At 33.0% G+C, this 24853-nt stretch overlaps 1 protein-coding gene across 5 annotated transcripts in view; it reads right to left on the reverse strand.

Annotated features, from left to right (window-relative positions):
- LOC124357318 (tubulin-specific chaperone cofactor E-like protein) overlaps positions 1–24853 on the reverse strand; it is a 78726-nt gene that overhangs the window by 17643 nt on the left and 36230 nt on the right. For 3 of the 5 annotated variants that reach the window (XM_046808997.1, XM_046808998.1, XM_046808996.1), the window contains exons 2-5: positions 22915–22973; positions 3675–3920; positions 2922–3100; positions 1441–1553 (exon numbers count right to left, since the gene is read on the reverse strand). In XM_046808997.1, the coding sequence (XP_046664953.1) occupies positions 1441–1553; positions 2922–3100; positions 3675–3911 (529 nt within the window). In that variant the 5' untranslated portion in view covers positions 3912–3920; positions 22915–22973. Of the gene's footprint in view, positions 1–1440; positions 1554–2921; positions 3101–3674; positions 3921–6994; positions 7124–22914; positions 22974–24853 lie in introns of those variants that run through there. The other 2 variants (XM_046808999.1, XM_046809000.1) reach the window with 2 other exon arrangements.

Raw genomic sequence — 24853 nt, forward strand, 5'->3', positions numbered from 1 at the left:
ATTAAATAACTATAATGAACTAGATAAAGTACGCCGTGTTAATTACCATGGTTGGGGGTGATAGTATTGTTTTTTTTATACTCTCAGCCTCACATGAAGCCTCAGAATAATGATATTACCACTTATTTTAGAGTAACATAGACACCTAAGGCTAAAAGTGTTATATAGCAATTATACTGGACAAGCAAAAGTACAAAACAATTCAGGAATATCATATTCACTATAAGTAGAAATTGTAATAACAAAACTTCCCTGTATTTTTGAAGAGAAAGATTTGTTGTACTAATATATGTGTTGATTTATAAAATGCACTAGGTACTAATGTAAAATATCATAAGTATAATGTTGTGTGAATCCGGAAATTTAAATTGAGAAACATGAGGGACAAAACAATAGGACAAGGTTTGGTCTAACAGGAACAGTGTTCTCTAACAAAGGTAGATCAATGCTTACACTATTTTCAGTCTTGTCTAATTATGTTCATTTTTATTAATAGTAAAGAAAAGTTTGTATAGTTAAATGAAGTCTATTCGCCTAAATCTCATATATACTAATTAATTAATTAATAAATCTATTGTATAGAGAAACAATTAAACTCTATTCATACTCAACATTTTTAGTTTAGAAAAATGTATTAGACAAATCTAATAAGCCACTACTTTATTTTCATATGAATCTGAGTAACTCTAGTTCCGTTCACTTAATTTGAATTCAGTCTGAGTTTAAATTTGATTTGAATGAAATGTTAGTACCTAAAAACAAAGTAGTACATAATAACCAGTTTAAAAAAATCACTAAATAATGCTCATGATGGAAATTTTTATTTTTATTTCATTTATAATATTGTGCCTGTAATTCAACTTTCATAAATAGCTTCATTCCATTTGATGAAAAGTCCAGTATCAAATATTAAATCTAACAAATGGTTGTAAAATAGAGAAATGCTTTAGCAGATGTACAATACTAGCATTTTATTCCACTCAACAAATGATGATAAATAATCCATTTTCAACTGTGATGACACATTACTCTTATAACATATTTTATTTAAGTATCCAGAGTAAAAAAGTTGATATCACTGATTTTTTTTCAATAACATTCTAGTTACAAGTAAATTATCATTTGTATTGCGTTTGATATTTAGAATATTTCTTCCTGGTATTGAATTTACAAGTATTGAGATAATTTACATAAGTAATATGTTTTCTTCTACTATCCTCTGTGCACTTTAAACTCTAAAATAGTACACTACAATATTTCTATGGCATTAGCAAACTAAGAAAACTATGTCCAAAAATAATCCATGCCATATTCGAATGTCAGCCTTGAGTTTGAAGTTTGAGAATCTTTCACTAGAAAATGTTATATATAACTTCCTAGCCTAAAATATAAATGTAGTATTACTCTTGAGTCTTAAGAGTTTATACACATTTTTATTACCTGTAAAGTGAAGCTTTTTCAGGTTTTTATGGCGTACAGAAGGCTCATCTGACAGCTCATCGTCTAAATCCACTCGGTTAAAATTATTGAGGCTCAGATGAAGCTCTTCTAAACTGTAACATTTTATAAAATATGATGAAAAATATATATAGTTACAAAAAATATTCTTTACTTACACACAAATTCTAAAAGAATTGTAAAAAACACATTTCAATAAATGTTTTAAAACTATTCAACTATTAGTTAACTCTTTACTTTGCAGCACTTAGTAAGTGAGTCACACTAATGAGAGTAGACACAGACAGGGTAATATATCTGAAAGGATGTATGCTAAGTAAACAGTTAAAAACAGAGACCTTTGTAAAGATATATTTGTATTCACAGAACATTCTGTACGTAATATATACATTGACAAGTAGACTTAAGCGCCATCATGATAAAACTACTGGAAAACGTTCTAAAATAACCTATTGGCCAACATTAACACAATCTTGATTTTATGTGAAATAATTAGCACAATTATTTTGGTTTTATGTGAAATGACTACTCAGTTGGACTCTAGTCACTCTCTGTCTAGACTGTGACTACTCCACAATACAAGATCAATTTCAAAATAAGCAAGCTTCACTTTAGGAATAGAAAATTGTTTACACAAAAAAAGTTTAACACACAATTTTACATATAGTGCAAACTTAGCCAAAGTCGTCTTGTAATGACGCCCTGTGACTGCACTTAGGACACAATATGTCCTTCAAACTACTGACAATGGTGTGATACATGTTACTAAACTAGTTGCACACACATTATAAAATAATATACCACAACTCCCAGTCAAAATTCAAAACAAAACTAAAAAAATATCTGATAGACATCATTATATTCAATAAAATTATTTAAAGTAAGATAGAGTGAAGAATATTACTTTAACACTGTTACAACAATGATGTTATTTAATGTATATTATTTATATAACCTCTACTGTCTATTGTCTAACACAGTAACTACATGTGCTGTGCATGTGTGACACGATCTGATTTCCCAACGGTCATTGTCCTGCTCCTACCACTCTTTGTCTAAGTTCAGTTGAGTTCATCTGCATACATTTTATTTTTCTTACACTTGTCATTACAGTTCCATTTATTACTTAACAATTTGAACTATTATTACTCTACATTTATAAACGGCTTGATGCATTATAGTAAACAAACTAAAATGTGAAACAAATGGGTGCGAAAAAAAGAGATAATCTGTTTTTAACAATGAGAAACAAACACCTACCTATACAACAAATGGCTATAAATAATTATCACTTAGTTATGGTCAGTTCTGTACACACATTTTCAACTATTAGCAGCTAAGTTTTATATTATTTAAAAATTAAAATAGCAATGAAATTTTCAGGAATAAGAATTTTAGTGAGTATTGATTAGTACAATGAGTACACAATTAAAGATTGTATTAAATTGAAAAACAAAACAAACCTTGGTAAAATGTTGAGTAAATGTCTAACACTGGGCCAGTCTATCTGTGTGTTGTTGAGTACTAAGTTGGTCAGCATAGGAAAGCTGTCACAAAGTTTGCCTTGTAAACTGTCTGTCAGCATGTTGAAACTCAGGTTGGCAAACTTCAGCATGGGCATTTGTTTCAGGATACACAATATCTGCAAAGTATGCAACTTAATTACACCTAAGTCCTTGTTTTGGGTTTTTTAGTAATAACTAAAGCTTCCAAATGAATTTTTCCAATTCTATTTTATATTCTACTGGACATAGTCTTAGATCAAACCCAATATAGTGTGTAATTTAAAGTTTTGAGTTTGTTTTTAATAATCACAGAGCCATTTAGAGACAGAAATGTCCTCCACCCAGAACCTTTAGGTATATCAATCAGATTTTGGTCATTGCTGAACAATAATGCAAAGTACATACAAATTTCATGAGCTTATGTAACTGAGCAGATCACCAAATACCTTGATTTTAGTAGGTTGATTAGCAATATACACCATGATCCAACAAAACAAAAAAGTATGTTTAAATGCTAAATGACTATAACTGGGCCTTGTAGGCTTAAAAGTTAATCATCTTTTATATCAATGCCTTTGAACAAGCATATTATGAGTGAACATGATCGATTATAAATTGGAGAGAAGCCACCTTATTATTCATATAAAATGAATTTGTTTTATTCCTCTTTGTAGTGGAGGGGATCTTATAAATTCATTCTTGTCCACTCACTTCGGACCACTCTGTGAGGGAGTTCTGGGCCAAGTCCAGCTCCTGGACGCGTGCACACTTATCTTGCAGCTGCGCAGGGTTCCCGGCCGTGTCTATGTCACAATCGTTGAACACCAGCAACGGTGGCAGACATTGTCGTGGCGGTGGCACATAGATGGCGATAACCGGCAACACTTTATCAAAGCATTCTCCGTCATTGCCATATTTCCTTTCGATAGCTTCTAGTAGTGAAGGCATCTTAGGATCCTGCAACATAATGAAGATACTTTTCATTATATGTTAACTACATCATTTCAATTTAATAATAAATGAATACAGCAAATTAAAATCATAGTACATTGTAGTTAACCACATTATTTAGTAGTGTTCATGTACTTGTAAACTACTGAAGGTGAAACAAAATAACCACTAGAGCTGAAGAGGTTGCACAGAATGACAGCTTCCCTCACTAGCTACAGGGTCATTGTTGTGCATCTATATTATACTTGGAAACATGGAAACAGTTATGTTTATATGGCATCTTTCTTTGCCTTACATTGTGTATGTCTTCCTTTTCCTGTTTACAGGTTGCATTTCCCTCAGAGAAAGAAATTTCTCTTCCCAAAGTGTTGAGATTGATACGAGGTTGCAGGTTTTAACACCACGGGTACCTAAATGAAAGATTTTTGTTGTCTGTCTTCCTCCACAGGTAATCATTCATATTTTCATTGTCATCCAGTGAAACATAAGTATGTAAATACATGAAAATTTTGTCTAATTATATGAGATTGGTTTTCTTTATGTTTGAAAGAGGTGTAATATTCTCTGTGGTGTAATGGTAGCACATTCACCCAGCAAGTGAGAGATCCGGGTTCGACTCCCGGCGGAGCAAGTACTTTTTGTGATTCAATGTTTATTTTTATATGTTTATGTTTATATATATATATATATATATATATATATATATATATATATATATATATCGATTTTACACAGAAATTAAATATAATATTTAGAAATTTACTAAGAGAGTTTGTAAACCTATAAAATACTGTGCTTACTGTATAACTTCTAACAGACACTTCAAGCATCAAAAGAATAATTAAGAAAATTTCACAAAATATTCAGTAATGGAATCAAATTAACATAAAAACCACCACTAATTGAACAGATTAGCTAAATATGGGCTTCAAGTGGGAGATCCACTTGAAGCAAGACACCTGTTGCAACAAGTGGGCACTTGGATTGAATATCTAGAACGATCCTGTAAGACAGAGATTGGCTCATACAAGATTATAGGCTACACCCACAGATGACGTACCGCAATGCTTGTACGAGAAAGCTGGCAACAGTTGTAAGTAGGAGGATGTAAGAGACATGCAGAGGAAGGTAAGTTGGTGGATTATGTCGTATTTCCCATACTACTTATTGTTGGAGAGAACACTAAGTAAACTAACAAAGCAGTATTACTGTTTGTGGTACTGATCAGATGAATGATCTGACGTCAACCAGAAATGCACCTCAATATTAATGTGTAGTGCCAAATCAACACATTAAATTGTGATTCAAAATTCAACAACTGAAATGGCTGTGAAGTGAAATGAAGTGTTATAATAATAATTCATACCAGTTTCCACCATATCATAACTTATATTACTGTTAATAGAATTCTGATAAAATCAGTAATAGTTATTTTAATAGATCGTTCTTGTAATACACTTATCAGTTGTTGACAAGGTAAATAAATACTAATAAATTTTTAGTGAAACTTTACTGTTGTAGACAACAAAATAGATCTAACAGTAGTTCCAACAGTACAGTAACAGTAGCGGAAGATAAACTGGGCCGTGTAGAGTTGCTGAACCCAGGCCTGGTGCTAAATTGGGATCACATCAGTTTGACACACAAACAGAATCTTACTCAATCCTTGCTGAAAATACTTGACCTATATCATGCCCACTTGAATTCCTTAGTAATATAGGCCTCTAGATCTCATATCTCCATGCTTAGTTGTCTGAACAAATAAAACGTTATAAAGGCTTGGTTTTTACCTTTTTTAATATCCATAAAACAACTCCAGTTCATTAGTAGGGCTGGATATGATGAATAATATTAAAAACATACGGTAACTGAATTTATTTTTCTCGAAAAAGTATAACAAAAATTACCTAATATATTTTAATACTTATTATTTAATTTTTAATATTGGTGAAACTGTTTTGTACAATTCTTACAATATATATCGTGAGTGAAACAATAATAATAATAATAAAACCGTGTTGCTTTGTTTAAGATACAATGTTGAGAAATTCGTTTTTTTTTGTAAATTACTGTTTTTTGTCATCAAAAATGTAATTGAAGTTGTAAGTTACTCCTTCCATTTCAAGTTTTTGGTTGTTTTCTATTAACTCAGCTTAAGAGGAGGGCATTTAACAATACTAAACACAACTTCAAATCAAAATCTAATAATTATGATGATGTTAAAATATTACTCTATGGAAGAGAGACACTTTGGAATACCTGAATTTATATACCACAATTAGACCATGCCACACAATTACAACTATTCTGAAAGGCTACCTTAAATTTTTAATATTCAAGATATATACAAATATTAAATTCTGTGTTAAGTTTGTAATGAATAAAAGTTATGGTACGATAAACAAAAAGAATATTTTTCATTTTTAATTAAATAGTAAGGTTTGCAATTTTAAATTTACAAAGAATGTGATATTTTTAACTTTTTTAGATTTTTAAATATAGGTCCCTATTAAACACGATAACTTTTTAATCAAAAGAAATGTTTCAAACATCCACTCTCCTCCCAATATAACCAAAGAGTCTAGTAAATATTGTACTCTCTAGACATTATTAAAGGCCCTTTTTATTGAAAAATTCCACCTCTTTAATACTATATAGTCTTGCCGATTTTAATTTGGATAACGTTCTTTCGATCAATCAATTATGATTAATGTACTTTCTCAATACATACTTGACCTCCGTTGTCAAAAGCAGACGACACTGTCATTCATTCAAAAGAAAATTGTAAAAAAAGACGATATTAGAATGAAGAAATTGTATTAAAACATTTACCAGGCAATAATTAACTATAAATTCTGACAACAGCGTTATATAGGTATAAGAATGATAGTAAAAGTAGGAACATAAGTGTAAAATATTTTGATTGAATTAATAAAACGAACTATTTTTCACTATGTGTACAGTATGCCAATGTACTAAAATTCAACAGTATCATAACATTTCAACAAAGAGATCATGAATACAGTATTGCCATAGCTTATAAGAAACTCACAGTGAATAATTGAAATCAGTTTACTTACATGTAAATTGGAAAGACACAAAATGTCAACTCACAGAAAATCTCTTCTCTTTACAGCAAACGTCAACAATGACACTTCTATGACTATCCTCTGCTTTGTTTATTTACAACAGCCAGCTGTGTTCTGAGAGGTTAGTTTCAGAAAACGCCACTACGAGCGCTAGTAAACAAGGTCAACATTGAACGCAAACTCGATCCTACAACAAACCCACTGAGAGATGGACTTTGGTGCCTGAATAGAAGCAATTAGCAACGTCATAAAGCGCATATCGGCTTTGTTTTACACATCGTAATGTTTGTTATAAATATTTTTAAACAAAGTCTTTTACTTATACTTTTATGAATAATATACTATTTTGCATACTATAATATAACTTATATTCTAAAAATAACTATAATCTCCATTTTTTACCATTTATTACATTGTTTAATTATAACTTTATTAAAAATTAAAATATTTGTTCTACCTTATTTTGTATTTGGTTTTATTCTTTACTTAATTCTACAATTGCATTCTTATTATACTGTTATTAGTAGTAATAACCTTTACAATGATTTTTTTCAGTTGATGTGTGCCATTTTGTTTTAATTCATAGCAAGAATTCAAAAAAGGGAAAACGGATATCTATTTCTGCCCGACTAAAGTGCTTTGCACAACATGTTTATCCAAACCAACAAAGCATTTGCTCCGATACTTTTCCTGTAAACAGTAACAATCTTTTGTAACAGATAAGTTAGCTCACTACTTGTTTTGTTTTTTGTTTAATGAGTTTTTCTGTATTTTAAATTTGTAAGAAGTTTGATATCAAAATTAATATAAACTTTTTATCTGTTTTATATTCAGTATTGAGTTGTAAACCAAGACAGATATTACATAAAACTACTAGAATTCTGAAGCATAACCCGTTTATGGGTTAAAAATCAAACTTATCTAGAAAATATCTCATTTGACACGGTCGGAAGAAAAGTAATTTTCAAGTCCGCCTCAAAGTAACCACAACAAACCGAAGATGCAATATTATTTGACAAAATTAAAAAAAAAAAGTAAATGTATGACAATTCTTTATGGGTTTTAAAGCCTTGGAAACTTCACCATCCTGAAACCTCAAAGATATAAATACTTATCATCTATAAATATATTAGTGGTCGCATCATTATCAAAACTATGTATTGCAACCATAGGAAACTATACGGGATATTTAAACGATCTGAAGGGACATAATTTGTTACAAATAGTAGTATATCATAATTCTGAAGCCACTTGGTGTTTTGCATTACTACACCTAATAGCTAGCAATAACGATTCCTTTTTGAAACCTCGAAAGATCACTATATTGTAACCACAGACAAATATACAAATTTTGTAAAAGTGTCAACGTTATTCGAAAAGGTTCAATTATTCTTAAAATACGTTCCATTTTTGGTCTACATTTATGGAATTGTTGATATACAAATTTTGCATGAATATGAACAATAGCTTTATTGACACTTTTGTCGATTGATACTGGCTAACAAACTTATCAAAGGTATGTGCAGGTAAGTACCAGGTAGGTTTAGTAATCAATTATAAATTACGACAATTGTGTTCACAAGCCTACATTTATACCGCACAATCACATATGAATCGGGTTGTGGACGTGGTGGTTTTTGGTTTTTTTTGGAAACTAAAAGTGCAAAAGGTCCTACGGAATTTCCATCATGAGAATGATTGCAATAGGCAGAAACCTATCTATTACAGAGAAAGGCAATAAATGGGTTCCGGATTTTAGTGTTCACAATGTGAAGTACCTTATGTTTAGTGTAATGAGGGAACGCCCTGTACAATATGATTGTAATCATGTATTCTTAGCCACCCATAATGATCTATTATCATCCCTAAAACTAGTTACATCTTGATAGATATAACAAGGGTATATTAGTGGGATTAAACCTTTTTAGAGTTTACGTACAATCATGAAATAATACCTCCTCTAAAATTTCAGAGATATATCCTACAAACGACAGTTTCCTCGGCTTCGAGTTTTAAATAAACTTAAATTATTAAGTTTTTAGTTCAATATTTAGACACTAGATGTAGCGTATTGCATTGTTTCTAATTGGAAACCCATTGTAATTATAAACTGTAGCTTACATGCTATGTTTCGTAAGGATTCATATCGAATGACTACCAGCAAAAAGTTGTTGCTGATGTGAACGTTATAACGGTCCGAATCCACAAACGGGTTTCGACCACAAGGTGTCCGATGGCAATTGGAAAGAGGTCATCGATAAATCGTTGTTTGGGGTTAACCCGTGAACGTGATTTGATCGATGCAGACGCAATCAAGAGTGTAGAGAGATCTTCATCAACTTTGATTCGGTTGGCTTTTGATCGATATCTGCTTGATTTGTACGCGGTTTTAGCTAGCTGTCTCGTTTCACATTCGTACTATAGTCTATCTTTCATAGCGATCCGGAAACAAAGAGCGTACGGAGGGTTACAGCTGGATCTGGAGATTTGCCCACGACCTTGGCTCGCTCGCTCAGCAGCCGGGTGTCCTTGAACTTTGGACTCGTCACGTGTTTAAAGGTACATCACGACGTGCACGGCACAAGTCACGCTCGAGCGTCACGAGGTGAAGGTATATTCCCAACTATACCCAGAGCAGTCTCGAGAGTGAAATACTGAACACGAACATGGTAAGTGAGGGGCTCATCATTCTGGTCGTTCATCTGGTTTCACTTATGGACTTCAGAGCTGTGTGCCAATCATACCATCAATTTGCAAATATGAAATTATGTTTAATACAAAAACTGAATACAGTCCCAATGAAATACATTCGTAACCAAACAACCGTAAATAATACGAGAAGAAATAATGAGTGAGAAGAGTTCAATTTGATTCAGAAGGCTCAATCAATCTTTGGATCAATCCTTGAATCCCTTCACTGATTTAGTTAAGGGAACATTTATTTTAAGTAGACTTGGGCGTGTCTCTTGTAAAACAAAACAATTGCACGCCAGCGCCGACCCGTTTATGGAAAGTTAACTTGGAGTCCACCCAACATTCCAGAGCAACAGACAGAGTCAAGATCGACGCACTTGTTAGGTGAATGTAACAACATTTTGTCTCAAAATGAAAAGTATTGTCACTTTTCTGTATAATTACCTAAAATGAACATAAAGTACAAAACATGTAAACACTCATAGCACACAACTTATAGTAACAACCCTATACGCACTATTAAAATGTAGATATAGGATCATTAAATTTGTCAATTCAAGCTATCAATACAAAGTTTATCACTAAATCTAGATTCAATTAAACTTATAAATACAGTGTGTTTTCTCGTAATCCCATGTGTAATTAATTAGCAATTTGTTGCTGGCAATAGACACATTATACACGTATGTCGAACATTAGACACATATACTCTCACGTTTCATTGGACTGCAGTGATGTTATCAATGTACTATTTATACAAACGAGATGTAGGCTACCAAATAACTTGTATCATATACATACAGTATATTGGATGAAGCAAGTAAATGATTTTAAACATTCCTTTGTCTCGTTGTTGTTCCTCTTTCATAACAGAGCGGAAACGATGGTCTTTTAAAATTAATACAACACGGTCGAGTGAACGTTATCAATATCCGGGAACAAAAAGAGGGCGGACCCACAAGTTGTGACATGCAATCAATCACCCACTGTACCGGGCGTCACCGTCGTCACCCATGAACTTGGCCTTTCAAGGGCACTCTTTCATCGTCTATTTGCGCTGTAACGATCTCGCAGCACGCTATTAGACCTATGAATACCAAAGAGTTATTTTCAGAGTGGAGGAATCTATTCTTACTTCCTAACTCATTTTACAGAGCATACTCACTGCACCGTAATTGATTGTGCTACAATAGTGTTATAATGTTGTATTTAGATATTGAGTCTTTAAGCCTCTGATTCCCAGGTGAAGAAGATCTGATGAAATGATATTATCAAATATTTTTATACGAGTTCATTGATATAGAATGTTTAAGTAATAATCAAAATTGAAAATCCATTTACGTATTGGTGACTAGACGCAATAAATTAATTTTATTGTTTTGAATAGCTGTTGTCCGCAGCTTCGCACGCAAATTTCAAAATCGAAGCCGTAAGCCATATCAGTAAAACAGTTATGGTGTGATATTATATTGCCCTATGAATGTTTTCAAACACAAGTAAGCAAACTTCAGGTATATCTGATTTCAGTGTTCATGATTACGAGGACCAGACTTTAAGAGGCTGACTTTTATCAAGGTTTCCACGTGTAGGAGCATCTCTGATTCAAAGTAATTGTATTTCTGACGGCACAGTTGGTCTAACGTGGTCTTATACGTCTTCTGGTCTAACATATTACAAGTTCAATAGTTATGTTTGACTGGTAGTCCCGATGAATAAAATAGGCCTATACATATATAAGACTGAGAAGCCTACTCAAAAAGTGTCTACTTTCGGTCATTTAAATTTGCTTACGGTGCCACAATTAAGTTTTTCTTGTTATCAGGAAAACTATATACACATCTAGCTCTCGAAAACCTACTTGGGAGAAAAAGGGTCTTTTTCCAACTTTTATCTAATACTTTCGGTCATAGACAAATCCAGTGCCATAGGTTAGTTTGCATTTTCTCGATGAAGAAAATATGCATTGCAGAGCTGTAAAGCCTATTACTGGCAAGAAAACAGATAACTGCGTTATGAGGGAAAATCCTTAAAAAATAATGCAACATTCCAAAGTAATCATTTACACGGTTTTAATGTTACATAAATCGTGTTGTTTTTCAGGCTGTAGTCTGGAAAAGAATGGCATATCACATTGTCATGGAAGCCAACCAGTTTCGAGTATCTTGTGTGAAAACATTCTCAGCTTGTTCATTAATATGGGTTTTATTACAGTATCTAAATAGTATTTCCAATGCATTAGTTGTCTTAAATCTATCACTGGCGCAATCTGGAGTAAAAGTTACATATTAACTTGGTCTCCAGTACACTACTGATCAAACACTGTTCTAACATTTAAATATTTAGTCTTTTGACAAACTTTAGCTGAAATGTAACCTGTTTAGTGTTAATTAAATTTGGATTATGAAACATAAATATTACCATTTTCTAAATTCTAAAATATTCCTGAAACTTTTCATATCTTTCTCTTTATATCTCTTCGGATTTCAACGAATATTTTACATAAGGAATTGTCCGAATTGGTCCAGTCGTTCTCGAGTTTAGGGCTTAGTAACACATTTATCGATTCATTTGTATTTCTGTTGTTAAATTGCCCGTAAATATATCACAAGTTCAAAAGAAATAAAGCGGAGTATCGAAGGATCGACAGAAGATAACCAAAATCTTTAACAAATTGAATGTCGTATTTTCCCCAGATTAATGACAATCCCGGTTTTCCCTCTTTTTGAATTTTTGGCCCCAAAATCAATAGAGTTCTTCCTTGGACCAATGGAAATCTATGTCTATTGGAATCTTGGATGTACAAGTTTCAAGTTTTCACAAAGACTCTTATCAAGATTTATCGCACACATGAATTTAAAAGTGACTTGTTAGGTCATTAATTATCAGTATCAAGTTGCGTAAATAAATCGTACAAAATAATCGTAATTGTGTCGGTTTAAACAATATTGGAGTTAGACTTGAAAGTAAACATGTGATTTACTAGTAATATCTCCAGGTACGTTAAACAGGTACGTTGCAGAAGAACCGTCTCGTCGTACTGATTCTTTAAACCTTTGGTGGTTCTAACATTTACGTCATTTCAACTAATAATTTACGAATACATTTCCTACTCTAATCTGCAGATCCGAATGTATGAGCTACTGTGCTCCCGAAATGCTGTGAAGCGTCACCCCCCCCCCCCCCCCCCAAGTAACTGTATGTAGGTAAAGGCCCTGAAGGCCCTAGCCATCACCGTCACCGCCGTAAACCTCGTTGTGTAACTCGGGATTCCTGCATGAATTGGAGGTCATATTGCATGTGCGGTTACAAAATGTAGCAGAGTGCGGCCGCGCTTTCCACGTCCCCGTCCCCGGCCGTACTTTCACTCGGCCAGCGGCCCTGTCTGCGTGTTGCGTCATCTCATTAGTGGCCTACAGCTAGTGCACTTCTCTGCATACACACACTAGCTTCCTCCTTCCTCCACACCGGCACACCACCACGGCACTCTTGTTACAGCAAGTCAAGCGAGTATAACAGACTGCTGCTTTGTGCTACAATTACTGTTACATCCCGTTGTAGGCTAGGAGTTAATGTTAATGATAATGCTAATTCGTAGTCTAAAACTTGCAAGTCTAGATAGAACAATATTCAAAAAATAGAGAGGTTTATCGCTCTTAAGTGTAAATAGATCATATTTTTGTAAATGTGTTTGAATCCGATTTTAAATACAATAGAGAATGCCGTATTCCTTTGGGAGAAAACTCTTCTCCGTACTGTTATTGACGGTTTAAAATTTTTAATTTAGGAACACCTTTTATTTACGTGGAAGTTTTACAGGTAAAGCCTAGGACTAGATTTACATATGGGCAGAATGGGCTATAGCCCAGAGTGGCAGAATTCATCGCGCGGCAAATTTTGGTAAAAAAGTAAAAAATAAATTATTCAAAAAGTTAAAAATATGTGAAACTACTACTTGTAATAAATTTGTAAACATAACAATTTGTAAATTGGAATTGTCTAAACAATCATACGCTTAATATATTCTATTTATTTTGTAGTCCTAACATTAATGAAATATATTATATTCCGGGACGCGACAGTGGTCGCCCGCAAGTAGTCAGCCAATAGCTCTGGACCTCTGGGACTTGAAGGTATCGTTTGAAATTGCCCAGCCCTCCGGCGCCGCTAGGTGTAGTCTAAACTACACAACAATTGCAGTATATACATCAACACTCAAAGCGTTTAAACGATTAGAATCTAAATTGGCTGTTTTGTATGTAAACGGTTCTCCCCTAACCAACTGCGCGAGGGGCTGATGTCACGCACTTGACCACCCTCCATTCCAAAGGACACCTGCCGAAATTGTCGGGAGCAACCCTCACCAGGGAGTAGACACCCCCACAGGTCGGGTGCCACCTGCAGCTGCACCGGGTCGTGTCGCTATCACTGAGCTAGACAATGTTTGTTTGTAACTACACAAGTAGTTAGTTGCTGTACTTGCATAACAGATCAGCTACTGTTGTATATCAGCCTAGCAGTGACTCATCGCATATTATACTTTCAGATATCATTGCTTACACAGGAAGGACGGTTGAAGAACGAAACAGTTGAAATAAGATGTACAAGAGTTACCGTCAACTCGTCTAGACTCGTTATACAATAACACGAGAATTTCCACAACGGTCTATTGAGATACAAATGGATACATCCGAATCGATATTAGTTGTGTGAGAACAGTATTTGCCCCGGTACATTTTAATATCTTCATCTCTATTTTCCTACAGCGTAAATACTTTAGAAGAGTCTATACACATAACGAAAAGATTTAATCATTCTATTCCAATAATACATAACACATGTATCAAAAGTGAACCCACCCATGCATGATCTCACCAGGCGAACACACATTTACAGTAGGAGGCAAATGACACTTTTCGTTCTTTTAGGGCTCATTAATAAAGAGGCCCAAAAATTGTAATAATATAATATTGTATTTGAAGTTTGTTTCGTGTTAAACTGAATAAAATTAATTGATACATATACTAATATTATTATTATTGTTGTATTATACTAACTATCTACAGTATATTATTAAACGAATTTCTTGATTTTTGTTTGGTAATTTCAGATGCGTAAAATTATTATTGCATACATACATTTAACATCAATTGAAGGTTGTTGCACTTTTGCATTTTGGGAATTTGAAATACGAGTACTCCCGACTACAGAGCCGGTGAATGTTAACCGGGCAAATTCTAATTCATGATTGGTAAACTAGTCGTAATTCGTGTCTTCTTCTGTTATGGGCGCTAGGCGAGAGCAATCATATAGGCCATATAGTTTTTGTAATTTAATTATATCAACAACCGTGCTTTGAATTGAGTTTGTAATTCAAATCTTTCTTGTATTCAATCTTTTTCATATACAGATTGTTTATAAATCGTATATGAAGACACAGTTATATATCTTTCGTGCAATTGTTGTATACCTATCTTTAGACACCACACGACAATTATTTTATTATTAATATTTGATTTAAAATTACGGGCGTTTAATAATAAATTACAATATGTATATCAGTAATAGTCAACTTTTATAACATTTGTTTTAAAAACAAACCCCTAAAACTCTAAAAAAGTGCATTGAAGAATGGGAAATTATGGAACGTAGTTATGTGAAACTAAAGTTGTTCAGCAATATGGCTTAAAACCGGTACATCTAATTTTTTTTAATTAATGTGCTTGTTGCCAAGTCAAAATTCAATAGTTTTATTACAGGATTCAAAATACAGTATTCTATTTATACTGCTCGGTTACAATGTGAGATTTGCTAAAATAAACACATGAAACGTAATTAACCAAGATAGCGACAAATATTCTAAAATACTATATTAATGTAAAATACAAACAGGGAAATCAATTTTGCCACGACAGATCAAATTTTAAAAGATGTTCTTACTCATTTACAACATTTGCAATGGGTAAAGGAGACAGTAGTTTGTGGCAGAATTTTAAATTTTGAGATGGGGAAATTGTACAATTTTTAACAGAAAATATTATACTTTAGATTCATACGAGGTCAAACAACGTCGGCCCTTCCAAGAACTTTAAGATAGTCAGAGACTTTGCAAGTCGAGGAAATGTGGAGTCGACTGACTACAAGATTGTAAACCTTGGGCCGAATGTTTGTTTGCGTTACAGAAGGCATGAGTGGGCGTGTAGACTCGCTGTCTCGCCCTTCCTCCAACTGCGCCGCGTCTTTCTTGCATGTAAAGTGGTTTGGCCTTCTTGTGTTGTTGTTAGAAAACACTAAAACTCTAAGATAGACTCTAACCTTTTTTATAACATCTATTTATCTAGTTAACATAAAACTACAATGGATATAATTATATCGCGAAATCTGGACACCACTATATCATTGCATTTTTTTACAAATAGCGTCAAATAATAAAAATAATATTATTTTCACGCAATACATGTAAATTATTATGTACTATCTACTTTCGGAAGGATTAAATTTATAGCAAGGACTTCAAGATTCTAGAGAATGTTTAGTCATCTTAAACCATAAAAATGTCTGCATAATACATTGCCTACTTAAAGTTAGTTATTCTACGATTTTTGTGTGTGAAATTTACAATTTAAAAGTACTACATTTATCTGTGAATAACACATCACGATTACTAGATGATATAGCAAACAGTTATATATAACATTTAAAAATCTATTTCATATCGAAACAGTCAAATATTGCCTAGAACTTTGCTAATAAAAAGTTAAAATTGTGTTTAAATGAAGTTATGGATAATTATAAGCAATATTATGCATACTTTATTCATAGAACATTGTATATATTTTTGGATAAAGTGTAATTTATCAATAATTATTAAGAATGTGTTTATTAAAATAGTAAGTATTTAGAGTATTATCACTCGGTTGCAGAAAAGTATCCATCGTGTAGAGACAACAGCTGATCGTATAAATATTGTTATTACGTCTTGCTGTTATCACTCGCGGCCTTGACATCACTTATCACTAGATACAAGCACTACCACGTGGGGCTCAGACAGATAAAACACTAGAGCATTCACACAAAGAACACACACGTGTAGATCTAGGTGACGTATGGTTTTAAAAGTTCCATCAGTTGATGTCTTATTGTAGTCAACCTAATTATCTTCATGAAGTCTTTTATGGACAGCTGCTTTGTTAAAACGTTATCACCTACAACCTAGAAACACATTTTGATATGTCTTGTTACTTTCATCTAATTGTCAATCAACAATGTTCCTACACAATTGACAAAAGAAATATCTTCAAATGCACGTACGGAAACCTTTCCCAGGGTGAATGGGGAAAAAGTACTAAGGCTACGGAAATAAATATTCCCATAATTTACAACTACGGGGCTGCAAGGCTTTGCGTGAAACTGGTTTTGGTAACTTTAAGAAAACCTTGAAAAGATCGAATTCCTTTTATTGTAATAAAATGCTCGTTTTGTTACAATATATTGAAAACACTATTTATTGTCAAATTGATGTTTTCCGTGCGGATTCAATCAGGATGTTATAGTGTGCCCTTACCAGAGGATCTCTACCTGAAATCACTGGAAAGATTGCTAAGAGGAAATTTATATTTTTGCACTCTACTCCTTGCGTCTCATTGCCCTACATTAAACAAATTTAACGTCACTCCATCAGCCACCTTTATACGGACACCGAGATTACTCGAAACAATTCAGAGTTAGGTGATTGCTATTGGGAGAAGTTCTCATATCCGACCATCCCGATGCTACTCAGTCCATCGTGTTTGGAAGCCAGATGCTTACAACAAAGGTGATATCAGGCACCCTTAATTGGTTTCGCACTCTGCAGCCTATTCAGTTTCATTTCAAACACATTCGGGAAGAAGAATCGGCTATCTTCATTTTTTTAAATCTATATTTACGTTTAAAATTCGAATTGTTTGAATTCCTTTGCACAGGAAAAAGGTATTATGCCATTCAACTCAATTTAATTGAGCCCTTTAATCATCTTCGACTAAACGACAAATAATCGCTTATCGGTTTATTGAACACAGATAACCCTATGTTTTTTAATATGCTCCATTATTTAAATGACCAAAACGTAATGATTGATAAATTTGTAGACAATTCGAAATTGCAAAGAACATAATTTCGTCAATTTGTGTTTTATTTTTATTGACTATCTCACAATCATTTAAATTATTTTACATTTAAATACAGGACCTATAAAGTTGGTCTTTTAATATATTAGAGATACATCCTCTTGTTTACTATGATTGTTACAATAACAAATATGGTAGTGGTATCAACGAGTAGGTCATAATATGATTGCTCTGGTGAAATCTCTATACTAGATAACCCCATCAAAGTTTCAAGGTTACCGCGCTGGTTCTCCGACTCCCATTACCTTCAGGTCAGTGCCCCCGTCAGCTGGTGTTATGAGGTCAGCTGATCAGTCAGTCTTGCCAACTTGCCAACAAATCTCAGTTCAGCTTCACTACTGCAAAACCGCACCACACAATAATGTGCATTTATGACTCAAACCGATGTACTTTTGTGACAAGGTTATTTGAAGCAACAACAGATGGAAGTTTTACATCACTTTTAATCAAATAAGAATTGTGTGTGATCTGGAGGGAGAGGAGTACAGTTTTGAAATAATACAAAAACAGTTAAATAAATCGCAATATAACTAGGTAGATACCAAATGTAGTTCAGTTTACGTAATTGGAATTACGTAATTCAGTTACAACTTGAAATTGTTGCACATGAACTATATTTTATTCGTGGGAAAAATATTATTTACAGTAGTGACCAACATTTATTTGATTTGGGGTTGTACGAATTTACCTTAAACTACACGCTAATTATCATACGAATCCAAGTACGTTATACATAATTTACCTAATATATTAAATGTGTTTATACAATTCATACAAGATTCAGAAAAGAGTTCTTAAAATATTAGTTCCGTTAGATAGATTTAACGTAAGGATTTTGTACATTAAATTCGATAAAAACGCTTCCCACAATGTGTGGCTTATAACTTACTAGCTGTTACCCGCGGCTTCGCACGCAATCTTAGAACCAAAGACCTCATATTACTTAGTAAAAGCAATTATGATGTAATATGATGGGAGTCCTAAACAAATTGTATAACGTAAGTAGGCATACATCAGGTAGATATTATTTAAGTTCATGCTAAATAGTATCAGAGTTTAACTTAATTATTATATCATGTTTGGCACATGTAGGAGCATTTCTGGTTCTAATTAATTATATACATAACGTCACAGCTCAATCTGCCTTGTCATCCCGATCAAGAAAACACAAATCTCAGATCACACAGGTCTCGGAAACTTACTTCGGTCAAAAAGAAGCAAGTCCTTGTAATATATTTCAGGTCTAAGATATTTCCAGTACTATAGTAGAGTTTAGGACCGAGATGCCTACTTCGGTTAAATAGTGCCTACTTAAGACCATTTAAATTCACTTACCTACTATGTCACAGTTTAGCTTCCCATATTGCCTCGATCAAATTTTATATACGTTCGATTATCTAGTTCTCGGCAATCTACTTTGGTCAAAATCGTGTTGACATAGTTGAGTTTGCTAGGACTGAAAAGCCTATTACGACCTAGAGGGAAGTCCTACCTACTTCTTATGTACTTTCGGTATAAGGGGGAAATCCTTATTAAAGTTATGCAAAATTAAAAAATAATCGTTATTAAAGTTTTGCGTTACACTTGTTTTTGGACTGTAGCCAGGGAAAGAATGAATCGTTAAGGTATGTTAGTATTAATTTCTCTGTTTTTCCGTAAGCCATTGTTAAAATGTAATATCATAATGTCAAGGAAGCCCACCAGTTTAAAGTAACTTATGTGAAAACATTCATAACTTTGTTCATTAAGGGTAGTTTTAGAACATTATTTAATGCATTAGATGATTTTAATTCGTTACTGGCGAAATCTGGAGTAAGATTTATATATTAATGTTTTATTTACTATCTGCATTACACTACCGATCAAGCACTGTTTACTTATTATTGATAAAATTCAAATGTAAACAGATGTTACAGAAAGTTTGTCGAACTATAGCAGTCAACAGCTGTCAAAATACGTTTCGTTCTTATCATAACATTCAAATGTAAACAAACTAATTTTTCAATTTGAATTCGACTTTATTTGGTGAAATGAATGTGGTGGTAAAAAGCATTTTAAATGTTAATTCAGACCAAAAGCTATACCTGTTCTAAATTTCAGCACAATCCGTATAGCAGTTTCAGCGTGATTCGAGGACAAACCTCCAAACATCCAAACTTTCGCATTTATAATATTAGTGGGATGAAAGTCCTATTAAAACTAACGATAAAACATTAAGAAATAATATAAAGTATTTAAATGCGGCAATACTAATAATTTCATTATGCATATTATTCTATACTGTAATATTAAAAAGACTGTAAAGATGACCACAAGACAATTGTATAGTCCTAATAACTATATTGTAAATGTCCAATTCCGAACTCTGCTTACATAACGCATTACAAGTAATTAACCCCGCACGTCACGCAGCGTGGGTATCTGAGCTACTTGTTGTGCAATGTGAACTGATTCTATGACCTATATCGATTCCTTTGTTGACTAACTACGTTTCCCTTATTATTTCTGACGTAAAGAACAAAATAATGGCTGAAGTGTAAGTGGCAGTTAAAATTTACGGCATCAACACGTTCATTTCTACGACCTGTCATGCTCGATTGTTTTTACAGCTTATAACTGATTATTGAAATTATCCACAACTTTATAGCTATAACTGTTTCACCATACACACCTTTTTTATTACAAAATTGAAATTGAACTTTTATATGCATCATATATCAAAGAGATATATAAAGAAGAAACAGTTAATATAACACGTAATATAAATTACGTACACTGATGTTCTTCATGGAACAACGAGAAAACGGGTGAAACTAAAGTTTCTCTCTGACTATCACATACATGTTAAAAGAACATTTACTTGATTCAATTGTAATCAACCAAGATTTTGTACTGGTAAACCAAGAACCACACAATTTGTTAACTTGTTTGCGCAAACAAGTTAGAAATTACGGGGAGTGAGCGGCTGGTGTGCTCTGTGATTTGAGGTCATATAACACAGCTTATGTCGAGTTCTTATAGACGGTAGTGATCTGATTAACAATGTAACACGTTTTTCACTATTCTAAAAATATTAGTGTAGCTTACAGATAATGCTCAGTCAGCCAAACCTCTTTAGTCGGTTTGGCAATAAATTGTCTTTACACAGAGAACAGTTATCATCTTTCATTTTCGTCAACATAAGCAGTAGTTGGAAATGCCGCGATGACAGATCATGTTCTTATTATTGATTCAGAATCCACGTACTTGTTGGATCCTAAATCCAGCGTGATTCGCAATTACCGTTATACACAGCATAATTCTCAAGTGTTATTCATTTTGATTTTCCTTGAGATACTGCTCAAATTCTTTGAACATGGATGCTTAGGACTTGATTTATTTTGGACATTTCATACTGTCTTGCCACGGTATATGCGGGAACTACTACTGCTCGATCAACTAACAATTGAAGCTAGCAGTGAGGATCATTTATGGGTACCAAAAGTGTGATAGTTGTGTAGTGTTTTGGACAAGTATGTTAAAAAGAAACTTTTAAACTTCTCATTTATCGATATCTCGTAAGGTTTCATTCAAAGTTTGGAAATGCAATGGTTTTCGCTCAGTCATGACTAATATAACGCCTAATGAGGCAACGCAGAGCAAATGAAAAAATGTCAAAATATGCGCAGATAATTTACAATCATACTAGTATTTATAAGGGTTTGTTTTTTTCTAAACATTCTAGATAGCAGCTGTAAAAAGTTTGGGAAATATACGGTGACATCATTTTATAATATTTAAGTAAATATTTGTACAGTCATACTTTCTGATCGATTCTTACTAAACCATAACATTTTAGAAACAACTTTATCTACTTTAACGAGTTTTGTCTTGTAAGGTGTCAGAAGAAGTTTATAAATATTTGAAAGTGTTAGTGTATTGACATGCCAACATCTAGAGCCGTAATATCATCAGGGTTGTTCAAATTAACCTTTAAAACTAACAATGCATTGCAGTTTGATATTTCGAGATAGCGGAAATACGTTAAATTTGCCTTTCTATAGACTAAGCGGGAAGGAATATTTCTTTTTTAATTTACCGAAAGACTTTACAAAAAGCAATAATGTTACATTTTGGAGCAAATTATAAGTAGCTTTGTACGAAATAATTTTATTCGTCTGAAGGTATTTTAAGCGATTACCCTGGATTACAATAAAAAATAGCCTTGTCTAATATTGTATGTATAGTCTACCTATACTGATAGTGTTTGACAATGGTCCAAGCATTATGTATATGGGCAGAGATGAATTTTGAATGACTTCGTGTAGAGGGATCAAACAAAAACTATAAAGACTGGATAGACTTATGTAATAAGTAAGAACAAAAAGTGTTTAAAAAAATGTAATTCATTAATATTGTTTAAGTTTCATAAGCCTTAAAAACCTATCCGAAAATATTATAAGGAGGTTTTAAGGGGAATTGTGATTTACACTGGTTAGACATGTAAGTAAAAATATTTGGCTATGCCATTCGATTGTGTATAACAAATAAAAAACATCTGCTAGAGAACACGTTAACCTCGACGCGAAACTTCGCCGATGAGAAATTGCAGAGAACTCCCCGAAGATGGGAAGATTTAATGACAGTTTTAGAGTTTGTGCTGCTGCGCTGTTGGGCTTTATTTATTATAAGGTTTAGTGAAGCGACCTTGAGTTACCACATAAGATAAATTTAAAACCGAACCTATTTAGGACCTTATTTTATTTTTGGGCATTTATTTAACAAACTTCAAAAGTATCAAACAATACAAAAAGCGTTTGGATATACATAAATTACATCTTTAAAATGATACACCTTCCATAATTCTACGATCAAAATAAGGACGTATAAATGTTTGAGGTTTAGAGTTGTTCTTGTGGAGCCAAAGTCAAGATTAGCGTCTAGTTTTCCATACTTGAAACAACTAGTGAGTGAGCAAAGTCACTGCGTTAACTTTTGCTGATCATGAATGTATAATTTAACCACTGGACAAAAGTTTATTTTAGAAATGTATAAACAGTTCATTTGACTTACTGTTCAGTGAAATACGTAATCGGAAAAAACTTGGCCAAGCCTGGATGAAACTCATTTATCTGAAACAAAAATAAAATAGTAACTAAAATGTAAAACTTGACAACTGGTGCAAACACAGAAAAAATTAAGTGTAGTTGAAACTGAAACAAATCATCAGGAGTACACTTTGTGTACTCGTGTCAACATGTGATCCTGTTTAGTAAATTAAGCGGTTTATTATTGGAACTATTAATGTATTAATGACTTACGAAGCTGTATTCATTTTATAATATAAATAGCAAACATTGTTTCAGCACAGGATACAATTAGATGTTAGTATACATAAAGAGAGAAATCAATGAATTAAGAACAATACAATAGTTAAGTATAATGACAAAACTTGTACCAATTTATTATATAACCATTATTCTACAAAAACTGATAGAAAAGTTATCAAATTACTTAAATGGGACCCGATATTATTTTTAAATCTATGAATCTAAACAAACATTACTATAACTAACGAATTCTCCTGAACATGTGATGTCTAGTGTACTACTTTCTTTCATACGATTACTTATGGCGAGAAAGTAAATAATCTAAATTACCAGTTTCAAATAGGCATATCGCGTCGAAGAAATAATCTGTCGATATGGCGGTTTAGAATCCGCTGAAAAGATTACATTTTATGTATAAATTATTAAAGATTTAGAAAATATTCGTTAAGAAAAGATTACACTATATTGCGTTCGAAATACGAGTTGATAAGTTGTGTTGGTTGGAAATTGAACGACCGTTTCTTTTCCGATCTAAATAGAATCTCATAAATACCCTTGAGGAGCCTTTTTAAGACAGATCTGTGAAAAAGGATTGTTGCGAAACCAAAACGGTATTTTTTTAGTTCTTATAAATTTTGAAATGGCAATAGGCTTTCAGACATTTTCCCATTGATAATGTTCCAAACCTAGAACGCTACGTTTCCAGGATTCAAATATATTTTCTTCAGGTGTCAAAAAAACTTTGGGCAGGCTAAAAATAAACAAAAACCAATTTTACAGAAATATTTTTGTGTGTGCTTAACTCTATGTCCTTAGTTTTTGATACCTGATTATGTCCTTTAAACTTACACTTCTATTTTTTCATCATTAACCATGTCAAGTTTCTGGGAAACTGTTATTCTTTCGAATTATAATTTATAATAAACTTTAAACTAATTATTCGAGATGTTAGAACAATTATTAAATGTAGGCTATATTTATGGCGAACGTCGATTTCATAAAGAACTATATTATACACAAAGCAACAAATTTTAATTTTTTATTGTTTTAAGGGTAGCGTAACTTTCCTATAGATTTTCTACTCAGAATTCATGTATCAAATTAGCCGTTTGATCCAATTAAAACTACAATAAAATCCATGTTACCGTATTGGTAGAGAACGAGAAGCTACGTTGGATTCACAGTAAATCACAGCGCCATTTCGATATTTAAATTAGAATGATGAGAGCATCAATTTCACCGTCAATAGCGAAAAACTCACCTCAGAGACGAGGAGAAAGTGGTCACCCAGGTTTTCTCCGAACTTAGACAAATTGGCCTTAATAACACTGGTCCAGATGAGGCAAATTACTTTCGGAATTAGTTTTCGAGGTTTATATGCTACTGCAGAGCTCAGGTCGCGGCGGGGAGTCAAGGTCGTTATTTTCTTTCATATTTGTTTTTCACCTCTCCTCTGGTCATTTTCTCCTAATATTTCTACAGATAACCACTAGAAAGAAAGTTGTGCTATCTGCACGTACGCGTAGAGAACAAAATTAAGTTATTATATAAGGAGATACGAGAAGCTAATCGGCAAAAGTATATCTTCTAAATCTTAATATTTGACTGGCGTTACGCCATGTTGTTTCATTAAATGATACCGTTTCAGGCATTATCTGGAAATGATAGAAAATACATCTCCG

Source organism: Homalodisca vitripennis, chromosome 3 (assembly GCF_021130785.1).
Source record: "Homalodisca vitripennis isolate AUS2020 chromosome 3, UT_GWSS_2.1, whole genome shotgun sequence".
In the NCBI taxonomy this organism is placed as follows: domain Eukaryota; kingdom Metazoa; phylum Arthropoda; class Insecta; order Hemiptera; family Cicadellidae; genus Homalodisca; species Homalodisca vitripennis.